This window comes from Triticum urartu, chromosome 4A (genome assembly GCF_056163025.1).
Source record: "Triticum urartu cultivar PI428250 chromosome 4A, HENAU_Tu73, whole genome shotgun sequence".
NCBI lineage: Eukaryota > Viridiplantae > Streptophyta > Magnoliopsida > Poales > Poaceae > Triticum > Triticum urartu.
Window position 1 is genome coordinate 608,225,444 of NC_141876.1, and position 23,225 is coordinate 608,248,668.

At 39.5% G+C, this 23,225-nt stretch overlaps 2 protein-coding genes and 1 pseudogene across 4 annotated transcripts; 1 reads left to right on the forward strand and 2 right to left on the reverse strand.

Moving 5' to 3' along the window:
• Positions 1-131: 131 nt before the first annotated feature.
• LOC125554422 (tropinone reductase homolog At2g29290-like) lies at positions 132-1,909 on the reverse strand. Of its 3 annotated transcripts, none has more exons than XM_087519945.1 (5): positions 1,792-1,909; positions 1,467-1,674; positions 1,058-1,283; positions 787-893; positions 132-393 (listed from the first exon to the last, which is right to left on the reverse strand). In XM_087519945.1, the coding sequence occupies exons 1-5, from the start codon at positions 1,875-1,877 to the stop codon at positions 229-231; spliced, it is 792 nt and encodes a 263-aa protein (XP_087376071.1). In that variant the 5' UTR covers positions 1,878-1,909; the 3' UTR covers positions 132-228. The 3 variants fall into 3 exon arrangements, with proteins under 3 accessions (XP_087376071.1, XP_048573941.2, XP_087376070.1); XM_048717984.2 differs by having other exon boundaries at positions 778-893; XM_087519944.1 differs by having other exon boundaries at positions 778-893; positions 1,467-1,909.
• Positions 1,910-10,101: 8,192 nt separating this feature from the next.
• LOC125554421 (noroxomaritidine/norcraugsodine reductase-like) lies at positions 10,102-12,089 on the reverse strand. Its single transcript, XM_087519234.1, has 5 exons — positions 11,923-12,089; positions 11,616-11,823; positions 11,298-11,523; positions 10,871-10,977; positions 10,102-10,473 (listed from the first exon to the last, which is right to left on the reverse strand). The coding sequence occupies exons 1-5, from the start codon at positions 12,087-12,089 to the stop codon at positions 10,309-10,311; spliced, it is 873 nt and encodes a 290-aa protein (XP_087375360.1). The 3' UTR covers positions 10,102-10,308.
• Positions 12,090-16,222: 4,133 nt separating this feature from the next.
• Positions 16,223-21,544, forward strand: LOC147977276 (uncharacterized; annotated as a pseudogene).
• Positions 21,545-23,225: the final 1,681 nt, after the last annotated feature.

The following is a 23,225-nucleotide window of genomic DNA, read 5'->3' on the forward strand; positions in this document are numbered from 1 at the left end:
ATCTTCATATCAAAAACAGCATGACTCATATATTCAGTAAAAATGAGGCCCAAATTTGCACATTCATACGTACGCTGTTCCGTGAAATGTGCCAAGGTATCCACAATGATGCCACTTGTTAGTTGGCATAATTTACTTAGTTTTTATTTATTTATTGCTCCACTCTCCTACGCATGTATTTTCCAAGAAATCAAGAGCTTATGAAGCGGTCTTCAGTGGAATTGATAGTTAAGAACTAATAGTTCGACCACCATCGATGCAAATGACTTGGCCGGTGATAAAAGAAGCTGCCGGCATGCATAGGAATGAGACTGCTGTGGCGATCTCCACCGGCTTGCCGCTACGTCCCAATGGGGTCTTCAAGTGCTCTTGCTTCATAAACTCGGTATCAATCTATGAATCGACAATAACCAATTGTCATTCACATTTAATTTTAAGAAGATGTGGAAATTACTAACAGTTTGAAAAAAAGGCTTCTAATTTCTAGGTTGGAGATACTAGAGAACAAGCTATGCACTACAGTTTTTTTTTTGTCCGTGAATTAGTGATTGGCAATATCAATCCGACAAGCTCTTAATCTTGTATCATAGTGAAAACAGCGCTAGCGCTTGCTTCGGTCTATTAAGAGATGGCTATTTTTGGTGCAAATAATACATCGTTTGGAATATTATAATTTTCCTTCCCAATATAAAGTGACTTATTATGTCATAAAATATCTATGAAATATGGTTTAAATTTCATATATTGTTGTTTAAACAAGGAAAATGCATGCTAGGCACTACTTACATCTTTAATCATATCAGTTGTGATAAAACCTGGGGCGATGGCATTCACACGAATGTTGTCAGGGCCCCACTCGGTGGCCAAACTCCTCGTAAGCTGGTGTATTGCACCTAAATAATAAAGGAGAAATACCACCATCGAAAAAATATTCCAGTTAATTTAAGGTACCAAATAATATTTTGAAATTCATAAAACGATGGACGCACTTTTGTTCAGATGATACAAACAAATGTCATTATTGTATATTTTGGCAATCCAGTGACCATGTAGATACCTTTTGTGGTTGCATAAATTGTGTAGCCTGCAAAGCCGATTGAGCCTCCAATAGAGGACATGTTGATGATGGTGCCTCCTCCGGCAATAGAAGCGTGTAGGAGAAGAGGGTGTGCGAGTTGGCTGAGATGGAAGGTCGACTCCAAGTTGGTGGTCATCAGGTTCGAGTATTCCTCCGTTGTACATCCAACAGTGGGCTTGTAGAACAATTGTGCCGCATTGTTCACCTATATTATTTGGATGAAGGGAGATTTTACTAACTCATAATAACATCGCGTCGAGGCGTCAAATATAGAACTTATTCCTCAAGCCCACAATATAAGATCGTTTTAGCTTGCAAAACGATCTTATATCATGGGACAGAGTGAGTATATGGCATGTTTAACTTCCATATATAGAATGTAACTTACCAGTATGTCGAGCTTGGAGTCGAAGGTTTGTCGGACCGTTTCCATAAGCTTCTCCCTGTCGGCACCTACGGACACATCACAGACAGAGACGGTGACCTGGAGGTTCTTCTCCTCCCACCGCCGGCGGCACTCCTCCAGCTCGGCCGCGTTCCGGGAGCAGGTGTGCACCCTCGCCCCAAACCTAGCAAGCTCCTCCACGATGGCATGTCTATTCGAGGACAACTTAAGATGAGGGCCGGAGTAACATGTAAAGAAGACTACTAACTGCGTTTGTAGAATGAAGAGCAGAAGAGAGGCATGTGTGAACTGTGAACATATGATATACCCTATCCCTTTGCTGCCGCCGGTGACGAGCGCGGTGGCGCCGGCCAGGCTCCACATTTCCTCCCTACTAGCGCAGTCAGCAGCCATCTCGTCCGGCCCCTAGCTCTGTCGCTGGCTCAATTGAGAGAATTGTCTGTTGGTTGTTGCCACGGACAGCTAGCTAGATCCAGTTTATAGCTAGGACAGGAACCCAAGGCACGCACAAGAACTCAACAAATTAAGCTGTCAACGTCTCCACAAGCTGGAGAAGGCAGGCACACATGACATGGCCGCTTCGTGCATCCCGAGGATGAATATGCTTCACCGCTTCTGGCCAACGATACGGCCGGCCGCCGCTATTGTGACATGCCGCTACGCGCGCCAACTTAATTTGCAGGTGATAACATTGTATATACGCCGAATGACGAACCAGCTTTGCAGGCGATACCATTAACTATATACACCGCCAGCGACGAACCAACAGTGAAAGATGGAGACCATTATCATAGTGACTTGGTCGGTTTGGAATTTTCAAGGGCATCAAGCCTAACCTATTCTTAGGGCCGGCAACGAGGAAGGCGCATACACAGGCTTCTGTTGTGTGTGCTATCAAATAATCTCATGCTCCACGTGCTCGATGTTGTCATGGGCAATGTTTCCGAGCTTTATTGAGGCCCCAAAGGAGCTCACGACATCATCGCTCTCGATCGTGATCAACAACACCCCCCCCCCCCCACCCCCATCGCGACATGGAAGTGTGTATGGTCACTTATTCCAATGACCGTGGCTTTCATCTACATCATCGGCACTGCTTTTCTTGGAGGCAAAGCTCTAAGTGATCACCTCACAAAAAAAAAGAGGGAAGAAGCTCTAAGCGATCACTCAAAAATGCTCTATTCCAAAAACAAAAGAGAAGCTCTATTCGTCTATCCGGACCTTCAGGCACACCACGTGTTAGGTTGATGTCCCCTCCATCGTGCATATATGCAATTTTACTTTTTACCTTGGGTGACCATGATGACGTATAATTTCCATGAACTTAGGGTGAAACAAAAAGGAAAAGGTGAACATAGTTGGATCTTCGATAGAATGGCTCGGTGACCACATGGGAATTGGTGGAAGGCTCTTTTTCGTATATAGCAGTTAGTCAGTGATATCTCCGTGAAATGTACAAAGCCTCAAATCAAATCTATGTGGTCGAATTGACCCATCCATCGGAGATATGAGAGCTCAGGTTTAGTTTATCTATGTTTTTCACCCTAAGAGGTGGTTCTGTTGTAGCCCCCCACCCCCACCCCGCCACACACACACACACACACACACACGCACACACACACGCACACACACACGCACACGCACGCACGCACGCACACCATACAACCTCTGAAAGAAGTTTTAGTAATTAGTTGCCGTGCAACGGCGAAGATCCTAGCTGGGGGGGGGGGGGGGGGGGGGGAGCTTTGTTACGATGCAATCTATCTTTCATGCCTTCTGGATAAGTTATTTCAGAGTGATGGTACGTAGAGATCATCTCATCGTCATTGGCATCATGAGTTGAGCTGCCAGACTCCCAAAAGGAATCCTCCTATTTGATGCCATGCCCTTTGTATGGGCCGCGAGAGCATGTCCCATTAACTCTTGATTCTTGTTACTAAAAAAAAATCTTGATTCTTTATGTTCTAGAAACGAAATGTTTAATAGGTTTGAAGGAAATATTGTCAAAAGTCAGTATTATAAAAGATTTGAAAGCTAGTATGAGGAAAATAAAAAATATTCCACATATGCTAAATATATATGTTCAAACTTATGATATAAAATGTTCAACATGTATTAAAAATAGTCCCATATTAAAATAAATTTTTTATTTAAATTTTACATATCTTTTCAGGATAAGTTCCCTGTTTTTTGAAGCTCACATACTTACAAATATGCTCATAGGTGTGCAAATAAATGTTCAACACATATTTGAAAATATTCTGATCTTCAGATAATTAAATATGTATTAAAAGATCACAGATCTTTAAGAAATATTCGTGCACATGTGGATAAAGAACATAAACAAAATAAGAAAAGGGAAAAATTTCTAAAAAGGAAGAAAATAGGATAGAAGAAATAAAAATAAGGAAAGTAAGAAATGAGAAAAAACTGCAAATTGGAGGAAATGAAAAAAAAGCCAAAAATATGAAGACAATAACACACACAAAATAAACCTAAGAAATTGCTGAAAACAGGGTTGAACCCTGACATGGATTGGATCCATTTTTTTGGAGCCGTGTGCACATGCTCTCGGAATTACTAATTGATGGGTAGCCGTTGCAAAGGTCATTTCCATCTCGTCGAGTGGCGACATGGATTGGGTCAATTTTTTGGAGCCGTGTGCACATGCTCTCGAAATTGCTAATTGATGGGTAGCCGTTGCAAAGGTCATTCCCATCTCGTCCAGTGGCGACATGGATTGGGTCCATTTTTTGGAGCTGTGTGCACATGCTCTCGAAATTACTAATTGATGGGTAGCCGTTGCAAAGGACATTTCCATCTCATCCAGTGGCGACAAGTGGTGCACCAGATGTGCTCCATTTATTGTACTCAGAGAGTTTTAGTGAGATCTCTTTGCCGCGCGCGCGAGGGATGGGTGGGTTTGTTTGTGTTTTTTCGTAGATTTTTTGTTCAAAATAAAATATCTCATGAACCGTCATCAAAATTACAAACCGTTTTTACCGTTGCATTCATCGCGTCGGCATCTTCAAAACTATATCCAATGTTGATAGGTTTCAAAGAACATTTTTTCAGATGAAAAAATCAAAGTGAACTAACACGTGCTTTCAAATTGTACTAACTCGTGCAACCACGAAAAACTAACTTGTGCTCCGGTGGGGGTGAAACACAATTGTGCTCCCCATGGGAGCACAACTATGCTTCCCAAGTAATATAGTTTGTGCTTCCCATGGTGGGCGAAGCACACCCGTGCTTTCGCGTGAAGTACACCGCTTCGCACGGTCGCAGACAGAAACAAATAAAAACCAAAAAACCAAAGAAAAATACTAAAAAGAAAAAAAAACTAGAAAATGAGAAGAAAAAACCTGAAAACCCCAAAACTTCAAAAAAAAAACAATAATGTCCCAGTGGAGGAAGCATCCATCGCGCGACACATGATGTCTCTAGAACGCTCCAAACACTCTCCCGAGTAACCACTAGAAAGCCCACCAAAGGGTACCATCTACCTAGTTGCTCCCGCATCGTCGACATTTTTGGGAGCCCTCACATCTTGGCATCAAACAATGGAGCCTCTGATAAGGGCGATGAACTTCTAGCTCTTGGATTTGCCTCTCATAAACACATTACTAATGTGTCCACGTGTTTTTGTAAAGTCTTGTACAGGGCGCGGCTTTGTCTCACCTGCGGCGAGACGCATCACCGCTCACTACAAAGGAAGCTAGGTGTGGGCCGGCCCACTATAGGCTTTTTGTTTTTGGTTTTCTTTTATTCCAATGTGAGGCTTTATTTATGATTTTCTTTTATTGTTTCTTACTTATGTTCGAAAATGCTCTACATGGAACTTTTTATTAAAAAAAAATTTGTCCACCGCGTATTATAAATTTTTCTCGTGGCTTTAAATTTCTTTGGTAGATTTTAGAAAAATGTTCGTGGCATTCAAAGAATATGTTCGCGTGTTTAAAAAATGTGCATGCAGTGTAAACAATTTGCTCACGCAAGTTTAATGTTTTTGTGGCCCATTAAAAAAATTGTTTGTGACATTAAAAAATGATAACACGTTTGGAAGAAATTTATTTTCACGCATTTTAGAAAAATGTTCATCATGTATTGAAAAATGTTATGCGAGCTCAAAAAATGTTTGACGTGTACATAAAAAATCTTTACATGTACTCGAAAAATATTAATCATAATTTAAAAACTCAAGGTGGATTTTAAAACTGTTTCACATGTATTAAAATATATTCAATGTGTATACGAAGAATGTTCAGTGTTTATTTGATAAATGGTTAACATTTATTCAAAAAAAATTCAAACATGTATTTGAATGAAAAACATCATGTATTTTAAAAATGTTCAACGTGTATCTGCATTTCTTATAATAAATGTACAATGTGTGTTGAAAAAAGTTGATGTGTATTTTAGAGAAGAAAAGAAAAAATAAACAAACAAGAAATAAAGAAAACAAAAAACCCGAAAGAAAAAACATTGAAAATAGTAACGTAAAACATCGGAAAAAGATACAAAAACACATGGAACCTTCATAAAACTTGCCATAATTGGTGAAATGTTCTATGTACCGGTGCAAAACTTTTGCAAGATTGCTTGTGTAGGTCTTAATTGGGCCGGCCCATCCTACAGATCGCCTATTGCAAGATGAAACTTGGGTAGCAACTAACCATTGGTTACCATTTCTCAAATAATAATATAATAATCAATGGTTACCCCTTCGGGGCTCCTGCAAAAGGTCACTTTCTTGGTATTCAAGAGCATCAAGTGGTGGGCCCAGCCACGGGCAGTTGTTGCGTGCTTAGCACTCCCTCTAGTTGTGGTTTTCTGGCTCTTTTGTTTTTGCCTTATTTTCCCTAGGTTTCGGAGTAATCTTTTTTTTTTGCGAAGCACGTATGTGCTTCTCAGAAAGGAAAAAAATGTGCCTCCACATGAAGCACATATTTGCCTCTTTAAAAAAAATCAGTGCTTCCACGAGAAGCATAGCTATGCTTTTCAGAAGGAAAAAAAATTGTGCTTCTTGAGAAAAAAAGGTGAAAAACTACAACTATGATTTCTAGTCTTTTTTTCATTATTCATTTTCTGGTTGGCGGTTTTTTAGGTTTTTGTTTTTTATACATTTTTGTTTTTGCTTTTTTTTCTAGTTTATGGTTTTCTTGGGTTTTCATGAAAAAAAGTCAAACCCATTTAATATGGGATCTAGGTGCTAAGATCTGGATGCAAGAAATTCAACGGTGAAGATGGTTTGGGATTTGGACGCACGATTAAAGAGATAAAACATTTGAATAAAAGAATGTACGGAAAAATAAATCGAAAAACACCCAGATTGCGACAAGTGGCGGACATGCAGTGCGCCACTTGCCCGTGGCTGAGAAGATGGGGTGACTTTTTACAAGGGGTACCTCATAACTTGTCATTTCGCAAAACTTGGTCTCACATTAGTCTTTTTTTAGGGGCTTGCCAACACTTCTATTGCTCATTATAAACGTTTGTAGGGATACAAGCTAGGTCATGCGAATTAAGAAGCCACATATGGCGACCCTGATCAAGCAAAGAGGCATGTTTGGCAAGAATATGAACTTCAAAATTTGAAGCTCGACCTTCGAAACTAACAACTTTCAAAATAGCTAGACCTAAGAATAAACTCCTTAATGATGGGCAAGTAAGAGCCCACGGAACCACCTTTTATATTCTCCACTATTTGCTTGCAATCACATGGAATAACCACCTTGGTCATCCTAAACCCTTCATCAATTAAATCCCATAAAAATAAAACTAAGGAGCGTCTCCATGAATCAAAATAATGTCGCAAAACTGACAATGATCATCTGGGCTCATCTTTCTGTTGTCACGCACACTAGTCAAAATATAGATCTCGCGGCCTTGTACATGGCAATGCCGGCCCATGAGATGAGAAAGCCAATGCAGTGTAGGCATGCCTAATATAGCTAAGTAGGATATCCATGTGGACCGATTGAATGGGTGCAACAAAATCCTTAGGACACTAGAGTAATCTATGTGCCTATTTGTTTCTTGTGGATAACCCTATTTCATGCGTGTTGGTAGTCGACCTAACGGATAGGCGCTCGACCGTTAAACCAAAGTGGGCCAGCCCATTTAATGCAACACAGTATTTTGGTCTTAGGACCTTTCTAAAAGATTATATCTGGCCTTTTATCAGTTCTCTTTTTCCTGTAATTTCGGTAACATTTTTCCTGGTTTTCATTTGTTTTTTATTTTCTTTATTCTGTGTCTTTTTTGATTTGTTTCTTCATATTTTTTCATAATCCACATATTTCAAAAAATGTTCAAAAAGTTCACATTTTCAAAAACAAATGTTCACTCTTCAAGAAATGTTACAAATTTTAAAAGAAAATTTGTGCATTTGACAACTTGTTTGGTTTCAAAAACGTTCAGAATTCCAAAAAAATTCAAATCTTATTTTTTAAAAATCTTCAAGAAATAGTCAGAACTTCAAAAATTATTTGAAAATTTCAAAAACTTTCTAGAGTTTCAAACTTTTGTTCACTTTCATAAATATGTTCATATTTTCCAGAAAATAATTTTCAAAAATTGTTCGGAATTTCTAAAATTTACAAAAAAAATCAAAGTTCGAAAGCTTTAAAGAATGTTTGAGATTTAAAAAGAAAATCATTTTTTTGGTAAATATGTTAAATGTTTTGGGAAAATTATTCCCATATTCAGAAAATATCATCAACTAAAATATTTGGTTAAAAATGTATTTTTTCTTAAACATATTCACAATTTTTTGTACATTTGTTATCAGTCCTATAGGAGGTGCTTTTTTTCTTCCCCTTTTCTTTGCCATCGACAACGAGGCCTCTAACACGACGAGGAAACCCACGCTAGCCTAATGGGTCAGAAGTGTAGAGGTACATTTAAATAAATACTCAGAAACTATATTTTTACAATATAGTTTTAAAATGCATGAAAATATTTAAAATTTATTTTAAAATATATACATTTTAAAATGTTCATTTTATATTAAAAAAAATTCTAGTTTGTGTTTACAAATTGTTTAGTGCGTACTTAAAAGATGTTCACCATATATAAAATATTGTTATTTGTATATTTATAAAGTTTACAGTTTGTGTTTAAAATTATTCATTGTATGTTAAAAAAGTATATACACTATATATAGAAAAGGTTCACCATATATTAAAAAATGTTCATTGTATACAACAAAAATGTTTAGCAAATATTGAAAAACGTTCACCATGTTTTAGTATCTTTCTCATGTATTAAAAAGGGAAAACACACAGAAAAAATAAGCAAAAACCAAAGAGAACTGGAAGAAAAAACAGAGAAAAGGAAAAAAAAATACATTGAACCTTCAAGAATATTCACAAAACCCCCACAAAGGAACGGTGCACGACTGCAAAAAAATCTCCAAGAATCTTCACAAAACCACCACGAACAAAACAAGGAAAAGGAGCAACAACTAATCATAGTCAATTGTTAGGAGAGCACATTATTTTCATCCATGATTGTTTCTGGCTTGCGAGGCTCACACGTGATTTTCATTGGTACGGTTAGGATGATGACAATGGCTCACTGGCTTAGCTTGCTGGGAGAATGTCGTACCAAAGGACCGAACACTGTTCCTTGTCCAGGAAGACAAGAAGATTACAAATTAATAGAAGCTCAAGCAGGCCCACCCACAAAAGGAGTGATCTTAGTTGCCACTTGCTGCATACATCATGTTTTTTTTTTTCAGTAGATGGATTGCTTTCGGTAATACTCCTACTAAGACTTAAGTGTGTTTGCATTATGGATAGTTGATGACGATCTCTGTTGAACACTTGTATTGTGTTCCGGTTGATTAACTCTGTACAAGATGTTGCCCCAAGTAGCTTATTAAGTACCAAATTTAGTCTCACAAAAAAAGGGTACCAAAATCAAGAGTTTGACAAGTTCTTGTTCTCTCATCTAATCCCAATGTCTAACAAACTTATTTACAAGTTGTAGTGAATAGTCAGCAACAGGTGCAGGGTGCAAGCGAATTAAGAACAACACATTAAGAATAGGAGAACTGACAGGGGGTATCTTTTTTAGCAGTGCATAGCTCACAGCAATTCAAAACTATTATTACGTTCCTTCGAATAACGATGCCAGAAAAAAAACAAAAAGAATAACGATGCCAGAAAACATAAACCTTGTCATAAAAAAAGATGGACCAAGCCGGAGGCACTTGCTAAGTTTGAGCCAATATCTACATAATCTAGTCTAGTACATCATTGAGAAATCTACAACAGCTGTTAGCTAGTGTCTTGACCTCCACTAGTAGTCCAACACTAAAAATAATGTTCCACCCATCCCTGCTGTAACTTAGGGTCATGTTGTATTATCTGGATTTCCAAAAAATACATGTCACTTGTCATGTCTGAATTTCCCATAGCACCCTATACGTCAAATCAACTGATGAAATGATACTGACCGAACACTTTGTTTAGGACCACTAAGCTATATATGTACTGAGAGTTCGTGTGTGCGTACTGATTCAAAGTCAGCTCCAGTGCACATCAGTCTGACGAATACGAACATATTTCGTATTGTACTGATTCAAAGTCAGCTCCAGTGCACATCAATATGACAAATAGGAATAAATTTCATATTCACGATGTCAACAATATGAATATTGTTTATACAAGTGGGGTGTTGCGTGCAAGGATACATACCAATGTCACTCAGATACTATGGTACTAGCCTGAAACCTCAAGACTAGCTTTTGTTCACTTATACAATTATTGACCCAAGTAATGATGAAATTATTTAGCGGCAATAAAGATGTTGATGGCTAAGAACTAATGGTTCGACCACCATCAATGCAAATGGTTTGGCCGGTGATGTAAGAAGCTGCCGGCATACACAAAAATGACACTGCCGAGGCGATCTCCACCGGCTTGCCACTCCGTCCCAACGGAGTCTTCGAGTTCTCTTGCTTCATGTACTCTGAATCTACCTATCAATCCACAACAACTACTTGTTATCCACATTTAATTAGAAAAATATATGAAAACTTGCTGGCAGTGTAGCATGCAAAAATAAAAGTTGCTAATTTCTTGGATAAAGAAACTGGCAAACAGATCAAGCTATGCTCTCCCAAATTTTTGGCCATGAATTCGTGATTGAGTATAAATCCGTCAGTCTCTCAAACTCGTATCATAGTGAAAAATACACTAGTGCTTGCTTCAATCAATTACGATCTAGCTATTTTACACATGAGTTGAAATGTTGGAATCTTTTTCCCTCCCCATGTGAAGTGAACTTATTTATCTTATAAATACTTACCATAATATGGTTTAAAATTCATGTGCTTTTATTTAAACTAGAAGGAAGTTTGCTAGGTGATTGCTTACATCTTTAATCATATCTGTTGTGACAAATCCTGGGGCGACGCCATTCACACGGATCTTGTTAGGGGCCCACTCGGTGGCTAAATTCCTCGTAAGCTGGTTCACCGCGCCTACATACCAGAGGAGAAAGATAACCATGGAGAGAGAGAGAGAGATCCCACATAATTTTAGCTAGGTACCAAATTAACTTTCAACATTAATAGAAACATAGAAAACATAGATTTAAATTATATATATGTAGTAACTTGTACATAATTTCTCCAGATGATACAGTAGTCATAGAAAACATAGCTAAGACTCCATTTCAATCGAATTATAACTTGTACATTGTAAAAACTTAAATTCCATTATATATATATAGTACTTTCCTAGCTTAGATGCACAATAGTATATTATATATATGTTGCCAATTAAGTACATATGTAGGTACCTTTTGTGATAGCATAAACGATGGAGCCTGCGAAGGCAATTGAGCCTCCAATGGAGGACACGTTGATGATGCTGCCTCCTCCAGCAATAGAAGCGTGTATGAGAAGAGGGCGTGCAAGTTGACTTAGATGGAAGCTCGCCTCCAAGTTGGTGGTCATCAGATTCGAGAAGTCGTCCGCCGTACATTCAGCAGCAGGCTTGAACCAAAATTGCCCTGCATTGTTCACCTGCATTACATACACAAAGCTAGCAATTTATTAAACCCTTCACTTGGTTGATGCTCAATCAGAGCTGAATATTGGTTGTTGGCACAACTTACTAGTATGTCGAGCTTGCCGTCGAATGTTTGTCGGACCGTCTCCATAAGCTTCTCCCTCTGGGCGCGCACCGAGACATCACAGACAGAGACGGTGACCAGCAGGTTCTTCTCCTCCCACCGCCGGCGGCACTCCTCCAGCTCCGCCGCGTTCCGGGAGCAGGTGTGCACCCTCGCCCCAAACCCAGCAAGCTCCTCCACGATGGCATGTCTAGTCGGGGACAAATTGAGATGACGGATCACGTACATATATAAATACATACTTACTAACTGCACTCGTAAAACTAAGAGCGAGAGAGATTAAATATACCCTATTCCTTTGCTGCCGCCGGTGACGAGCGCCGTGGCGCCTGCCAGGCTCCACCTCTCCTCCCTGCTACCGCAGCCAGCCACTGCCATCTCTCTCTCTCTCTCTCTCTCTCTGCCGCTCGCTCCGATGAGAGAAATGTCTATTGGTTGTTGGCAAAAACTTGGCATTGTGCTACATGTATGTGAGTTTCCTTTATAGTCGGCCCAAGACATGAAGGCACCCCACAAATTAAAACACAGCAAGTTAAACGAGCCGTTTGATAATGATTGATCTTGACCATTGACCGTTTCAGTTTTAGTGTGTTATAAACGTGGTGTTATCCTCTCTACGTGTTCTGTACTTAGCGCGGCGGCCAGGTGGTTGTAGATAAGGATTGATCTTGGTTGACTTTATTTATTTATTGTTTTGCTATCCAGTCGTTGTAACCAACCATGTAGTCTGGTTCTCTAATCATATGATGATGCAGCTCCCCTACCGATGGGTAACGCTTAACCTATAATCGTCGTATGATTCTAGTGCTGGAATAATTAGCAAATTTTCAAGTAAATTAATCCAAATTATTATCACTAGTCATCAACCCGTGCACATGCACGGGCTAGCAGTTTAATCTCAAAAATCTCCAAAAATAGTTAGAGCAAATATAAGAACAAATTTTGACACATGAATTTTTAATAATTGTTACCTAAAAGCATTATTAGAACATAGGGCGAATAATGTTTGATTCCTCTACTTAGTTTCTAATAGTATGTATGAAATACAGTTAATCAAAGTATACATCAGGAATGTTATATTCTTTATGTCATCTTTATCTTTACCTAATAATAAAGCAAATTGGGTTTCTTTCGTCCGTCATGCCATTTTTCAGAAAAGTTCCTCTATTTCAGAGAATTCAACCCGCAGTCCTGTTTTAAGTTAAAACGAATCGTTATTTTCGTATTTTACACAAACGTCCTTGTCTTTTCTTGAAATCAACCCACCGTCCGGATTTAAGTCACACCCGAACCGTTATTTTACATTTTTCGAAAACCCCCTGATGTTTTAGGTAATTCATCCGCGAATCATATTTAAGTCAAACAAATGTTTTTTAAAATCATCCATATCTTTTAAACTGTAACTCCGATTTGAACATGTTATATATGAAATTTGATTAGAAAAATATGTAGAATATGAATATGAGATTATTTTTACCTTTTAAGTATCTTTAAATATCATTTTGGAATATATTTGAGTCAAACCAAATGATTTTCTAAATTATCTGTATCTTTTAAACCGTAACTTCGATTTTAACATATTATATATGAAATTTTATTAGAAAAATGTGTGGAATCTAAATATGATGTTAATTTTACCTGTTAAATATTTTTAAAATATTGTTATGGAAGCAAACTTATAATTTATAGCGCAAGATCCGTTTTTTCATACCGGCGGCGATCCGGATTGCAAATAAACACTCCACTATAGCCATATACGGAAAAGAAAACATCGATAACTAGACGTGCATACCTCTGAAAAATGTCGCAAGGGAAAACAACAGATTTCTCATCGCGAGAGTGAGATCGCGAGAGAGCGAGCGAGAGCGAGAGCGAGAGAGAGAGAGAGAGAGAGAGAGAGAGAGACGCCTTAGGATTAACCATATTCAACACACATTTTTTGTTGTTTTGTGTGAACACCGAGGCCATCGCCGGCGAGGGTGAGAAGGAGGATAAGCGGCAACACAAATATGATGCCTCGCAAAAATAAAGAAGATAGACCTATTGTGGTCTTGACTGATGGTTGTTGAGTTAAGAGTGTGTGCTATGTTTTCTCTCCCGTTGCAACGCACGGGCTCTTTTGCTAGTAATAGTTAAATGTATACTTCTTGGACAAAAATAATACAATTGAACATAAACTTAGATAAAAGTTACAGTTTAAAATTGAGGTAAATGAGAGCACACCTAGCTATGGAAGTGTAAAAGCATATGAACGCCTAGCATGAGTAAGAGAGAAACAATGTCATATTCTCTATGAAGCTTTAATAATATAGACAAAGAGTTGTTACACATTAATACACGTTCGATTTTCCTATATATCCATTATGTAAATAATTATAGAGCCAATGGAATTATAACAAAATGCATAGATAAAAATGGTTTTGTTGGAATATACTCGCTTGTTTGTTGAACATGTTGTTTTGCACATTGATACAGTATCCAACATACACCTTCAAGTTTCAGTTTTACAAGTATATGGTACTCATAAGTACATGGAGTAGTATGTAACAAAACTGAAGTTGTTTTATTAAAAATCTAATGATACTTTGTATCGATGTCATTATATTTTTAATACATAATAACTATTAAAATTTAATGAACTTTGATTGGACACTTCCTGGGAAGTTGTGTCTTTATGAACAAAAAAATAGTATAGTTGATGAAAAAAATATTTTATTGTGTACTGATAATGTGGATTAATCATAAGGGATGACTTGTACTTCAGTTAATGAGAAAGAAATAGAAATCGAGCAGTATATCAGTACATTATAAAAATAATGCTGATAACAAAAGTGAGAATGTTGTATTATGTACTCTAGTGTAACACATCAAGAGTGGTTCCTACAAATTGCATTTTTTTTGTTGAAGATCTCTGCCTCAGATGGTATACAACAGTGTGACCCTAAATCAGATATTGTTAATCAAGTGAATTTGCTTGCCTTTAAAAATTCATGCAGGTTAAGCATCTTTCTTAAGAAGACTAAGGCATGACCATTCCATTAACATCATGAAATTCATAATATGGTCAACGCAAGCAATATAATTCTATTTCCCACACTCTAGCGTCAATGGAACTCCTTGCAGTGTCATATATTATCTAGATGAGGTAAACTAAGAGCCAATATTATATGTACGTATGGTCCAGAAATGAGTTTTAGCACTTGCGCAAAACAAATAATATCACTTTACGGATTATGGACATAACATGGACAACTTATGACAGCAACTTGCAGTATAGGCTAAAGAAAACTCAATACATATGCTTTAAAATATTATGCCGAGCAAGAAACAGTGTGACACCACGCAATAAAACCAAATATGCCACCATGTAAGTTGCGGCACTTAAACCATCAACTTTTATCGCAGTATCCACGAATCATAAAATGAATTCTTAATGTGTAAATGAGGCTATGAAGTTCAAATTATATAGGAATGCAAAAGAAACATGATCACTTTAAAGAAGTCTTATGGAAAATAAGACGTAAAATTTGGAATGTGATAAACTGAAGTATAAATTCTGCCTAGCTGATTATTTCTTATCAAAATCTGGAATAACAAAAAAATTATATTAACAGAACCACTCTGCTGTCATTAAATGCACCGACAGAAACATGTGTGTTGCAAGAGCTAAACTGTAGTACGTAACATTCAGGAATATTAGAACGTTGCTAGCAATTAACAATTTAACTTACCTTCTGACATCTTTTGGCACTGCTCATTATCTTGCGAACTAATTTGATGAATAAATTTTCTTTTTTTTTGACAGGTCAAATCGTATACCTCTTCATAGCAAGATAAAAATAAATCAAACGTTTGAGAAAGTGACTGCAGACAACTTCTTCCCCGGCAATTATTGAATCACGATTAAAATATCTCCTCTTTGCTATCACAGATGAATGAATTGCTATGCACTGATGTAACAATACATGAGCATAAATGTACATGTTCGATTGAAATTTCCTCTAGGGAGCAGAGTCAATCTATGTGTGTAATATTTTTCCGGAGGCTTAGGGCCGCACACCTCAATCCAAAGCTCAATGGTGTAATAAGCAGATTTTCTATCATCGATCCTTTGGGCTAGCAGCAAACATACGTACAAAGCTAGCCGTAATAGATTCCTTCATGCGCGTGTCTTGCCGAGCACTCCCGTACATGAACCTGTGAATTGTAAGTATCCTCAAACCCTGAACTAATTTCTATCAGCAGGTTCATGTGAAGTTCTCGCCAATGAATCGAATAAATGAACAGCAAGGCCAAATCATCTTCACGTACCTAATTCCACGGCAAGATGCGTGTGTGCTATGCTCCTGAATAAATCGATCAAGCTGCTTATTATGCTAGCTTTGCACAGCAACGCACGCGTACACAAATCAACTTAGCGATCTAAAACCAATATCTTTCGGAACTCCACTGATCTAAAAACCAATATCTTTGGGAACTCCACTGATCTAAAAACCAATATCTTTGGGAACTCCATTGAAGTACTAAATCACAAAGTAAGGCATGACATCCAATCTGGCTGATAGCACTACATCGATCAAGTCGTGGCCATGGTCAAGCCTTACAACACGGATGAGAGGGATTGGGGCGCTCACCTCATGGCAATATCATGACCTTCAAGAACATTGGCGCTGGCAGAGATTCGTCGGTTGGGCCTCATATTGGATCGCGCGAACATGACGAGGAGGAGGAGGACCTGCTATCGAAGAGTACCGCTAGGGATTTGTGGATTATGTGTGCGTGCGTCGTGGGGTTCCCTTGAGGGATGTTTTTTTTACAGGGAGATCTTTTCATCATCACGTGGGACACTGGGCCAGGACTCCTAAGATATCCCATCGGACGGTTAAAGTTAATCAATACCAAGATCGGACGGACAATATGTTTAGTTGTGAGGATTAACGTGAAAGCTTTATTGGTGCTTTCGATTAGAATATATATAAATATATATATATATATATAGATAGATATATAGATAGATAGATAAATAGGACGGCTGTTTGGGACACCTAGGTGCCCAGGCTCTTTGCTCGTTTACCTTCGGATTGCTTTAAGATGCGTGCCATTGTGTTAGGTGTAGACACTAAGAGCAAGTATAATAAGGCTGACTCAGCTGGCTATAAGCCCTTCCACGTCAGCCAAATCACATCTGGAGGGGAGAGAAAGAGGGAGAGAGAAGCGAACGGGCGCTTCGTCAAGCGCCGGGCTGCGGCACAAGATACGAGAGCTTTGCGCCCGCTTGCAGCCCGTGGCGAGCGCTAGAGCCGGCGCTCTCGATCCCCTGTGCCTCTCCCGCCTCCCGCGCTTCTCCTTCCTCCTTCGCGCGCAAAAATCAGCCCGTGCCGTCGCCCCAAATAGCTTCCTCGCGCCAAATCAAGCCTTCCAAATTTCCCCAAATCGCCACCTCTCCCGAACCCTAGAACTGTCGCCGGCGCACATCAAGGAGATGGGTCAGCAGTCCAAACGGACGCGCGCGCCGGCACCTCGTGAAGCCCCTCCACCAGCGCCTCTGCTCACCCCGCCGCCAGCGCATCTCCTGGTCCCGCCGCCGGCGCATCTGCTGGTCTCGCCGGCGCCTAAGTCCGCCCCGCCGCCGGGGATCCCATCGGCCTTCCCTTCAAAGCAGAGAACAAGCACTTGGATCCCCCCAAGACCACAAGAGTCTCTGGCGGCTAGTCTGCAGCAACCAAGTGAATCGGGTCCTACGGCTCAAGGTCCTTGTTGGGCACCGCCTGCCTGCATCGGTGGCTCTACATCACCTTGGTACATGGCTGGCAATATGGACTACTCTGATCCACAAGTATGGTATGAATTTTCTCCATTGCTTATCTCAACTCTGAATCGTGGTGTCATTTCTTAGAGCTGCTGACACACTTGTATGATATGCTAGTTAGATGATACAACATCAGAAATCTATCTACTACTCTACTGTCTATTTTCAGAGTTCATTTTTAGTAGCTTAGTAATGATAGAAAAAGAAAACTTCCTTCTGCTAGATGATCTTTCTTTGATGTACAGGAGCACGTGACTTCTCGTTTGCTGAATCTTGGATTGCAGTGTAGTGTAACTTTTCAGTTTCCACATGATAGTGTGTATGATATATGACTGCATAAACTATTTTTCCTTTAAATAGTTGTTGTGATCAATTCAGATTTTTCCTTTAAATACTTGCTGTGATCAATTCAGATTTTTCTTTTAAATAGTTGTTGTGATCAATTCAGATTATTTTTCCTTTAAATAGTTGTTGTGATCAACTAGTATGCATCTCAAATGTATTGTATTCAGATTTTACAAATTTGAGTATATACTTGCATTTAGTTCGGTGCTGATCGCTCTTCGTTTCTTTATGTCGTTGAGCAGGGGAGTGGATTCTCACCCACCTGGTGGTTACCTTAGTTACTTTCAGAACACGGCAGGCCCCACACAACCTATGCACAATGGGAGTTCACCGCAACCAGTCAATGCTGGCGATGACACAAATGGTGGTGATTGTGGAAGGACCGAAAAACGCTTGCTATGGACAAAACAAGAAGATCTTCGATTGGTATGTCTCTTTTTGCATTCATGCTGGCTCCATGTGTTTCATTACTAGCAAATTCAATTAACCCCTTCTGATAATATTGTAGGTTAGTGCTTGGTTGAATAATTCCAATGACCCAATCCAATCAAACTACAGGAAGAATGAACAATATTGGAAAGATGTTACTGCTGTCTACAATAGTACCACCCCAAAAAACAGGGAACGACTAGTCAAGCAAGTGAAAGATCGCTTTGGGAGAATTAAGAAAAGGGTTGCATGGTTTTGCGCGAGTTATAAGGAGGCTAGTGCTTTGTATGCTAGTGGTGAATCTGATATGCAGATTTAAAGAAGAGGGCAATGCAAACTTATGAGGAAGATCACAAAAAAGATGGTCCGTTTATGTTTGAGCATTGCTGGGAGATTCTTAAAAAGGAACCAAAATGGGACGCGTATTTGGAACGCCTAGAAGGTCTGGAGCCGGACAAGAGGAAGTTTAGTGTTGATGATGAAGTAGGGAAGCATTCCACTATAGATGATGATGATGATGAAGATGAACGTCCACCGGGTGGCAAGCAAGCTAAGGAGAAGCAGAAACGAAAAAGAAAGGATGAAGTTTGTATAATAGATCTTGAAGATGGGCTTCAAAAGTTTGTAGATGCCCAGAATGCAGCAAATGAAGGCCGCAAAGAGATGTTAGAGACCCAAAGGCGTGTTTCTGCTGAGAATCTTGAAGCACGGAAGCTTGCTCACCTTGCGGCAAAAGATCACAAAGAGTCGGTCATGCTAGAAACATATCGCTCATTGGTGATGCAAGACACAACCGGGATGCCTGAAGATGTGAGATCTGAGCATGTGTTGGCATTGAAGTGTTTAAGGGAGAAGCTATTTGGCAAAATGGTCTAAGGTATTTCCTACTGTCCGTTGTCTTAATTAAAAGTGGTCATGTACTTAAATTGTAGTCAATGGTCCAGTACTCTAGTTACATTGTAGTCAATGCAGTCCAGATAACCATGCAATAGTGGAAAAACTCATCTAGTCAATAGTCAAATTATACTTAACTTCTATGCATTCCAGATAACCATGGAGTGGAAAAACTCATGTAGTCAATAGTCAAATTACACTTAACTTCTATGCAGTCCATAGTAATTATACGCCCAGGTAAACAAGACACATCCATATAATGCTCCATCTCCTCTTCAAACTCTTCCACCCAAACCCATCTTCCTTCCTCTACTTCTCATCTTCCTACCAAGCCTACCGACCCATCTTCCTCACCCACCATGTCCGATTCATCATCATACATAGATGATTCTGATGAGCTAGCCCCATCCAAAATCATGGAAGCCTATGTTGCTGAGCAAAACGTCCTAGACTCCTTTGCTGAGAGGCTCATGATAAAAATCAAGGCTAGGCTCGGATATGGATCATTGCAGCGACGATACGGTCCAAGGAAGGTCATTCGGAGGGATCATGAAGGTGCTCACGAGCGTCTGGTGGAGGATTACTTTGCTGCAGATCCACTCTACCCCGAGAGTATGTTTCGTACAAGATTCCGTATGAATAGAGGTCTCTTCCTCTACATTGTGAATGCCCTAGGTGAGTGGTCCCCCTATTTCACTTATAGGGCAGATTGTTCTGGTAGAATAGGGCTCTCGCCATTGCAAAAGTGTACAGCAGCCATGCGCATGCTAGCCTATGGCACCCCTGCAGACGCACTTGATGAGTACTTGAAGATTGGGAAGTGCACTGCATTAGAGTGTTTGGACAAGTTTGCAAAGGGGGTGATTCAGGTTTTTGGTGGGGAGTACTTGCGACGCCCCACACGGGAGGATGTTGAGCGTCTTCTTCAGGTTAACGAGTCTCGAGGTTTCCCTGGAATGCTAGGAAGTATTGATTGCATGCATTGGCGATGGGAGAAGTGTCCTCTTGCATGGAGGGGGCAATTCACCCGCGGCGATTATGGAGTACCAACGATGATCCTAGAAGCCGTTGCTTCCCAGGACCTTCGTATTTGGCATGCTTTTTTTGGAGTTGCTGGGTCAAATAATGATCTGAATGTGCTCAATCAATCCCCACTATTTTTTGATGCACTGAAAGGAGAAGCCCCTCAAGTCCAATTTTCTGTCAATGGGAATGAGTATACCACAGGTTACTACCTTGCTGATGGTATATACCCAGAATGGGCTGCCTTCATGAAGACTATACCACTTCCCCAAATAGAGAAGCACAAGTTGTTTGCCCAGAAGCAAGAAGGGGCAAGGAAAGATGTCGAGCGCGCTTTTGGGGTATTACAGTCCCGTTTTACCATTGTCCGTCGGCCTGCACGTCTATGGAAGAGAAAGAGTGTTGGAAGGATCATGAGGGCTTGTGTGATTCTCCACAATATGATAATCGAAGATGAGAGAGAGCAGGCAAAAATTCATATTGACTTGAATGAGATTCCGGGGGCTTCATTTGCTCTACCTCCCGAAGTGAATGTTGGTGGTAATCTATGTTTCACAGATGTGTTGCGTAGAAAAGCTACTATTCGTGCTCGTCCACAGCATGCCCAACTTAAAAGTGATTTAGTCGAGCATATCTGGCATAAGTTTCAAAACAGCCATCATAATTAATCAAGGTGGGATATTGATATCTGCATGTTCATATTCCTTTTTTTTACTGTAACCTTGATATGTTACATGCATTTTTATTTCAGGAGTGAGCTGTGATGTGGTGATTGCGGCAGCTGTTATTTATAGGTATACTTTCTCTGATCTTAAATTGTTCTTTTCGTTAACCAAATAGTTCTGTACTCTATAGTTTAGTCAGTGTGAATATATTATTGCTCAAGAAATTTATTTGATCTGCCAACATGCTTGTATAGAGAGTGAGGTCTTCTTTATAGCTTGTTCCTCTTCCTATTGTTACAGTATTTGTTTTTACTGAACCTGTGTAGCTATACAGGATTTATAGAAGTGATTTTCTCCAGCATTACTACTCAGTGTTACTTCTTGATGTCACATGCTGTAAGTTTGCATTGGCTAAATTTTTAAGCTTGACCCGGTTCCTTTTCCATACAGTGGTTGAAGGTTATTGATGCAAATGAGTGGTTGCTCCTTTCCAGCGAAGTACCCTCCATGCTTTATGACTTTTGTCATCGTCCAGATCAAAACTATGATTGTTGCTTGTGGTCGTGAATGGCTTGTTTGCCGGAGATGCTATCTATTATGTTTGCTGAATGCTTTCTTAAAGACTTATGTAATCTTAAGTAATTACTCATGATGCTATGGAGTAGTATGATGCTGTGTGACATGTTTGGAGTACTATGATGCTGTATGACATATGTTTGTTGCCTAAATGCCAGTCAGTCTTCCTATTTCCTGGTTGCATGGATGGCATGTATATGTATGCTCTTTGAAATGGCCACAAAGATGTTGTTTACTGTAGATCACAGCAGATCATATGCACCTGCAAGCATTAAATACTTCATATTAAATGGAGCCATGCTAATAGCCAGCCAAAACGCCAGACTACTATATGAGAGAAGGCTTTATGATGACGTGGCATTGCTATATAGCCAGCAGCCGGCTGTGCTATTATCTTTGCTCAACGGGTGTACCCGTTTGCAGTATTAAAGACGAAGAGTTATTGCAATTTACTAATTAATTCCATATAAATGCATATTATTAGCGACCACTTGCTCTAATTTGGACGGAGGCATTAATTAGCATGCACGCACCAAATACTACTTGCTAAGAAAACAAGAAACTGCCTAATTTATTCATGCATGTACGTGTGAAACAATAAAAAATTCTATAGTAATTAATGCATAGAAGGAAATTGTTAGAAATTGCCTAATTTTGTTGTACATATTAGTAGTATTACTAACATGGTTTTTAAACAGAATTAGGTGTGCGTAGAGTGGATATTTTCATTTTCTGCCTCCGCTATGGGTATAAGAAAAACTTGTTTCTCCTTGTACTCTACCTAGTTGTTTTTAGGGTATATATACCCAGAAATTGTGTAAGGATAATATGTATTTTTTGGTATCACTCATCAGAATCATCACATTTGATACATCTCTATCGTGGTATGTTGTATAGGTATCATATTTATATGAAGATAACATATCATTTGTCGAGGTATTTGGTCTGCGTATCTGAATCCACTTATAAAAAGGTAGTGACATTTACAGGTATGTACCAATAAATTTCACATCGAGGTATTTACAGAAATATCTTGAGTATGCATTGTTTTGCGTGGAGGGCTAATGTCCCTCAGAAGATTCGCATTTTTGCGTGGAGGGTTGCAACTAATAGCTTGGATGTCCAGGTTAATAGAGTGCTGCATCACCAAACTTCTGTTACGATGTGCACTATTTGAGGAATGGAGGATGAAAGTACTTTTCAGGCGCTTCTTTGGTGTCCGAAGGCGGTTGCGTTGCGGAGGGCCATGAGGGACATTTGGGAGTTACATACGGAGAATGTCTTCAGATATACAGGGTATGATTGGTTTATTGTTCTAAGTCAAGTGAGGCCTGTCATGCGCGACCAAATTATTTTCATTTTCTGGAGAGCCTGGCACTTGAGAAATGACTTGATATTTGGTAAAGTAAAGGAATCAGTAGCAGCTTCTGCTAGCTTTGTGAAGAATTATTGGGCGTCTTATGCCGCATCTCACTCAATGCCTCCAGTAGATTCAAAAAATAAAGGAAAAGGTCCAATGGATGGATTAAGATTACCTGATAATGTGGGAGCTAAGACGGATTGGACTCCCCACCAACTGGTTTTTTAAAGATTAATGTTGACGCAAGCTTTGTAGAGAGCATCAGAGAAGCAAGTGTCGGTGTGGTGGTTAGGAATGCGGCTGGGGATGTCATTGTCTTTTCTTGGGACTTAATTGGATCGTGTCAAAGTGTGAGGAAGCAGAGCTAAGGGCATGCATTGCTGGTCTATACATAGGTATACCTCTCCACAATCCTATTATTTTAGAGACTGATTGTGCGTTTGTTGTGGCGACTCTTGCAACAGAGAACCTTGATAGGTCATCGTTGGTCG

What these genes read in the sequence shown, in the direction of transcription:
- LOC125554422 (XM_087519944.1), bottom strand. Translation starts at nt 1,877, where the DNA reads ATGGCTGCTGACTGCGCTAGTAGGGAGGAAATGTGGAGCCTGGCCGGC. An exon ending in ACTCCAAGCTCGACATACTG is followed by an intron (nt 1,284 to 1,466) that starts GTAAGTTACATT and finishes CAAATAATATAG; the next exon opens with GTGAACAATGCGGCACAATT. An exon ending in TGATTAAAGATGTAAGTAGT is followed by an intron (nt 394 to 777) that starts GCCTAGCATGCA and finishes GTCGATTCATAG; the next exon opens with ATTGATACCGAGTTTATGAA.
- LOC125554421 (XM_087519234.1), bottom strand. Translation starts at nt 12,089, where the DNA reads ATGCCAAGTTTTTGCCAACAACCAATAGACATTTCTCTCATCGGAGCG. An exon ending in CGTTTATGCTATCACAAAAG is followed by an intron (nt 10,978 to 11,297) that starts GTACCTACATAT and finishes TCTGGTATGTAG; the next exon opens with GCGCGGTGAACCAGCTTACG. An exon ending in CAACAGATATGATTAAAGAT is followed by an intron (nt 10,474 to 10,870) that starts GTAAGCAATCAC and finishes GTGGATTGATAG; the next exon opens with GTAGATTCAGAGTACATGAA.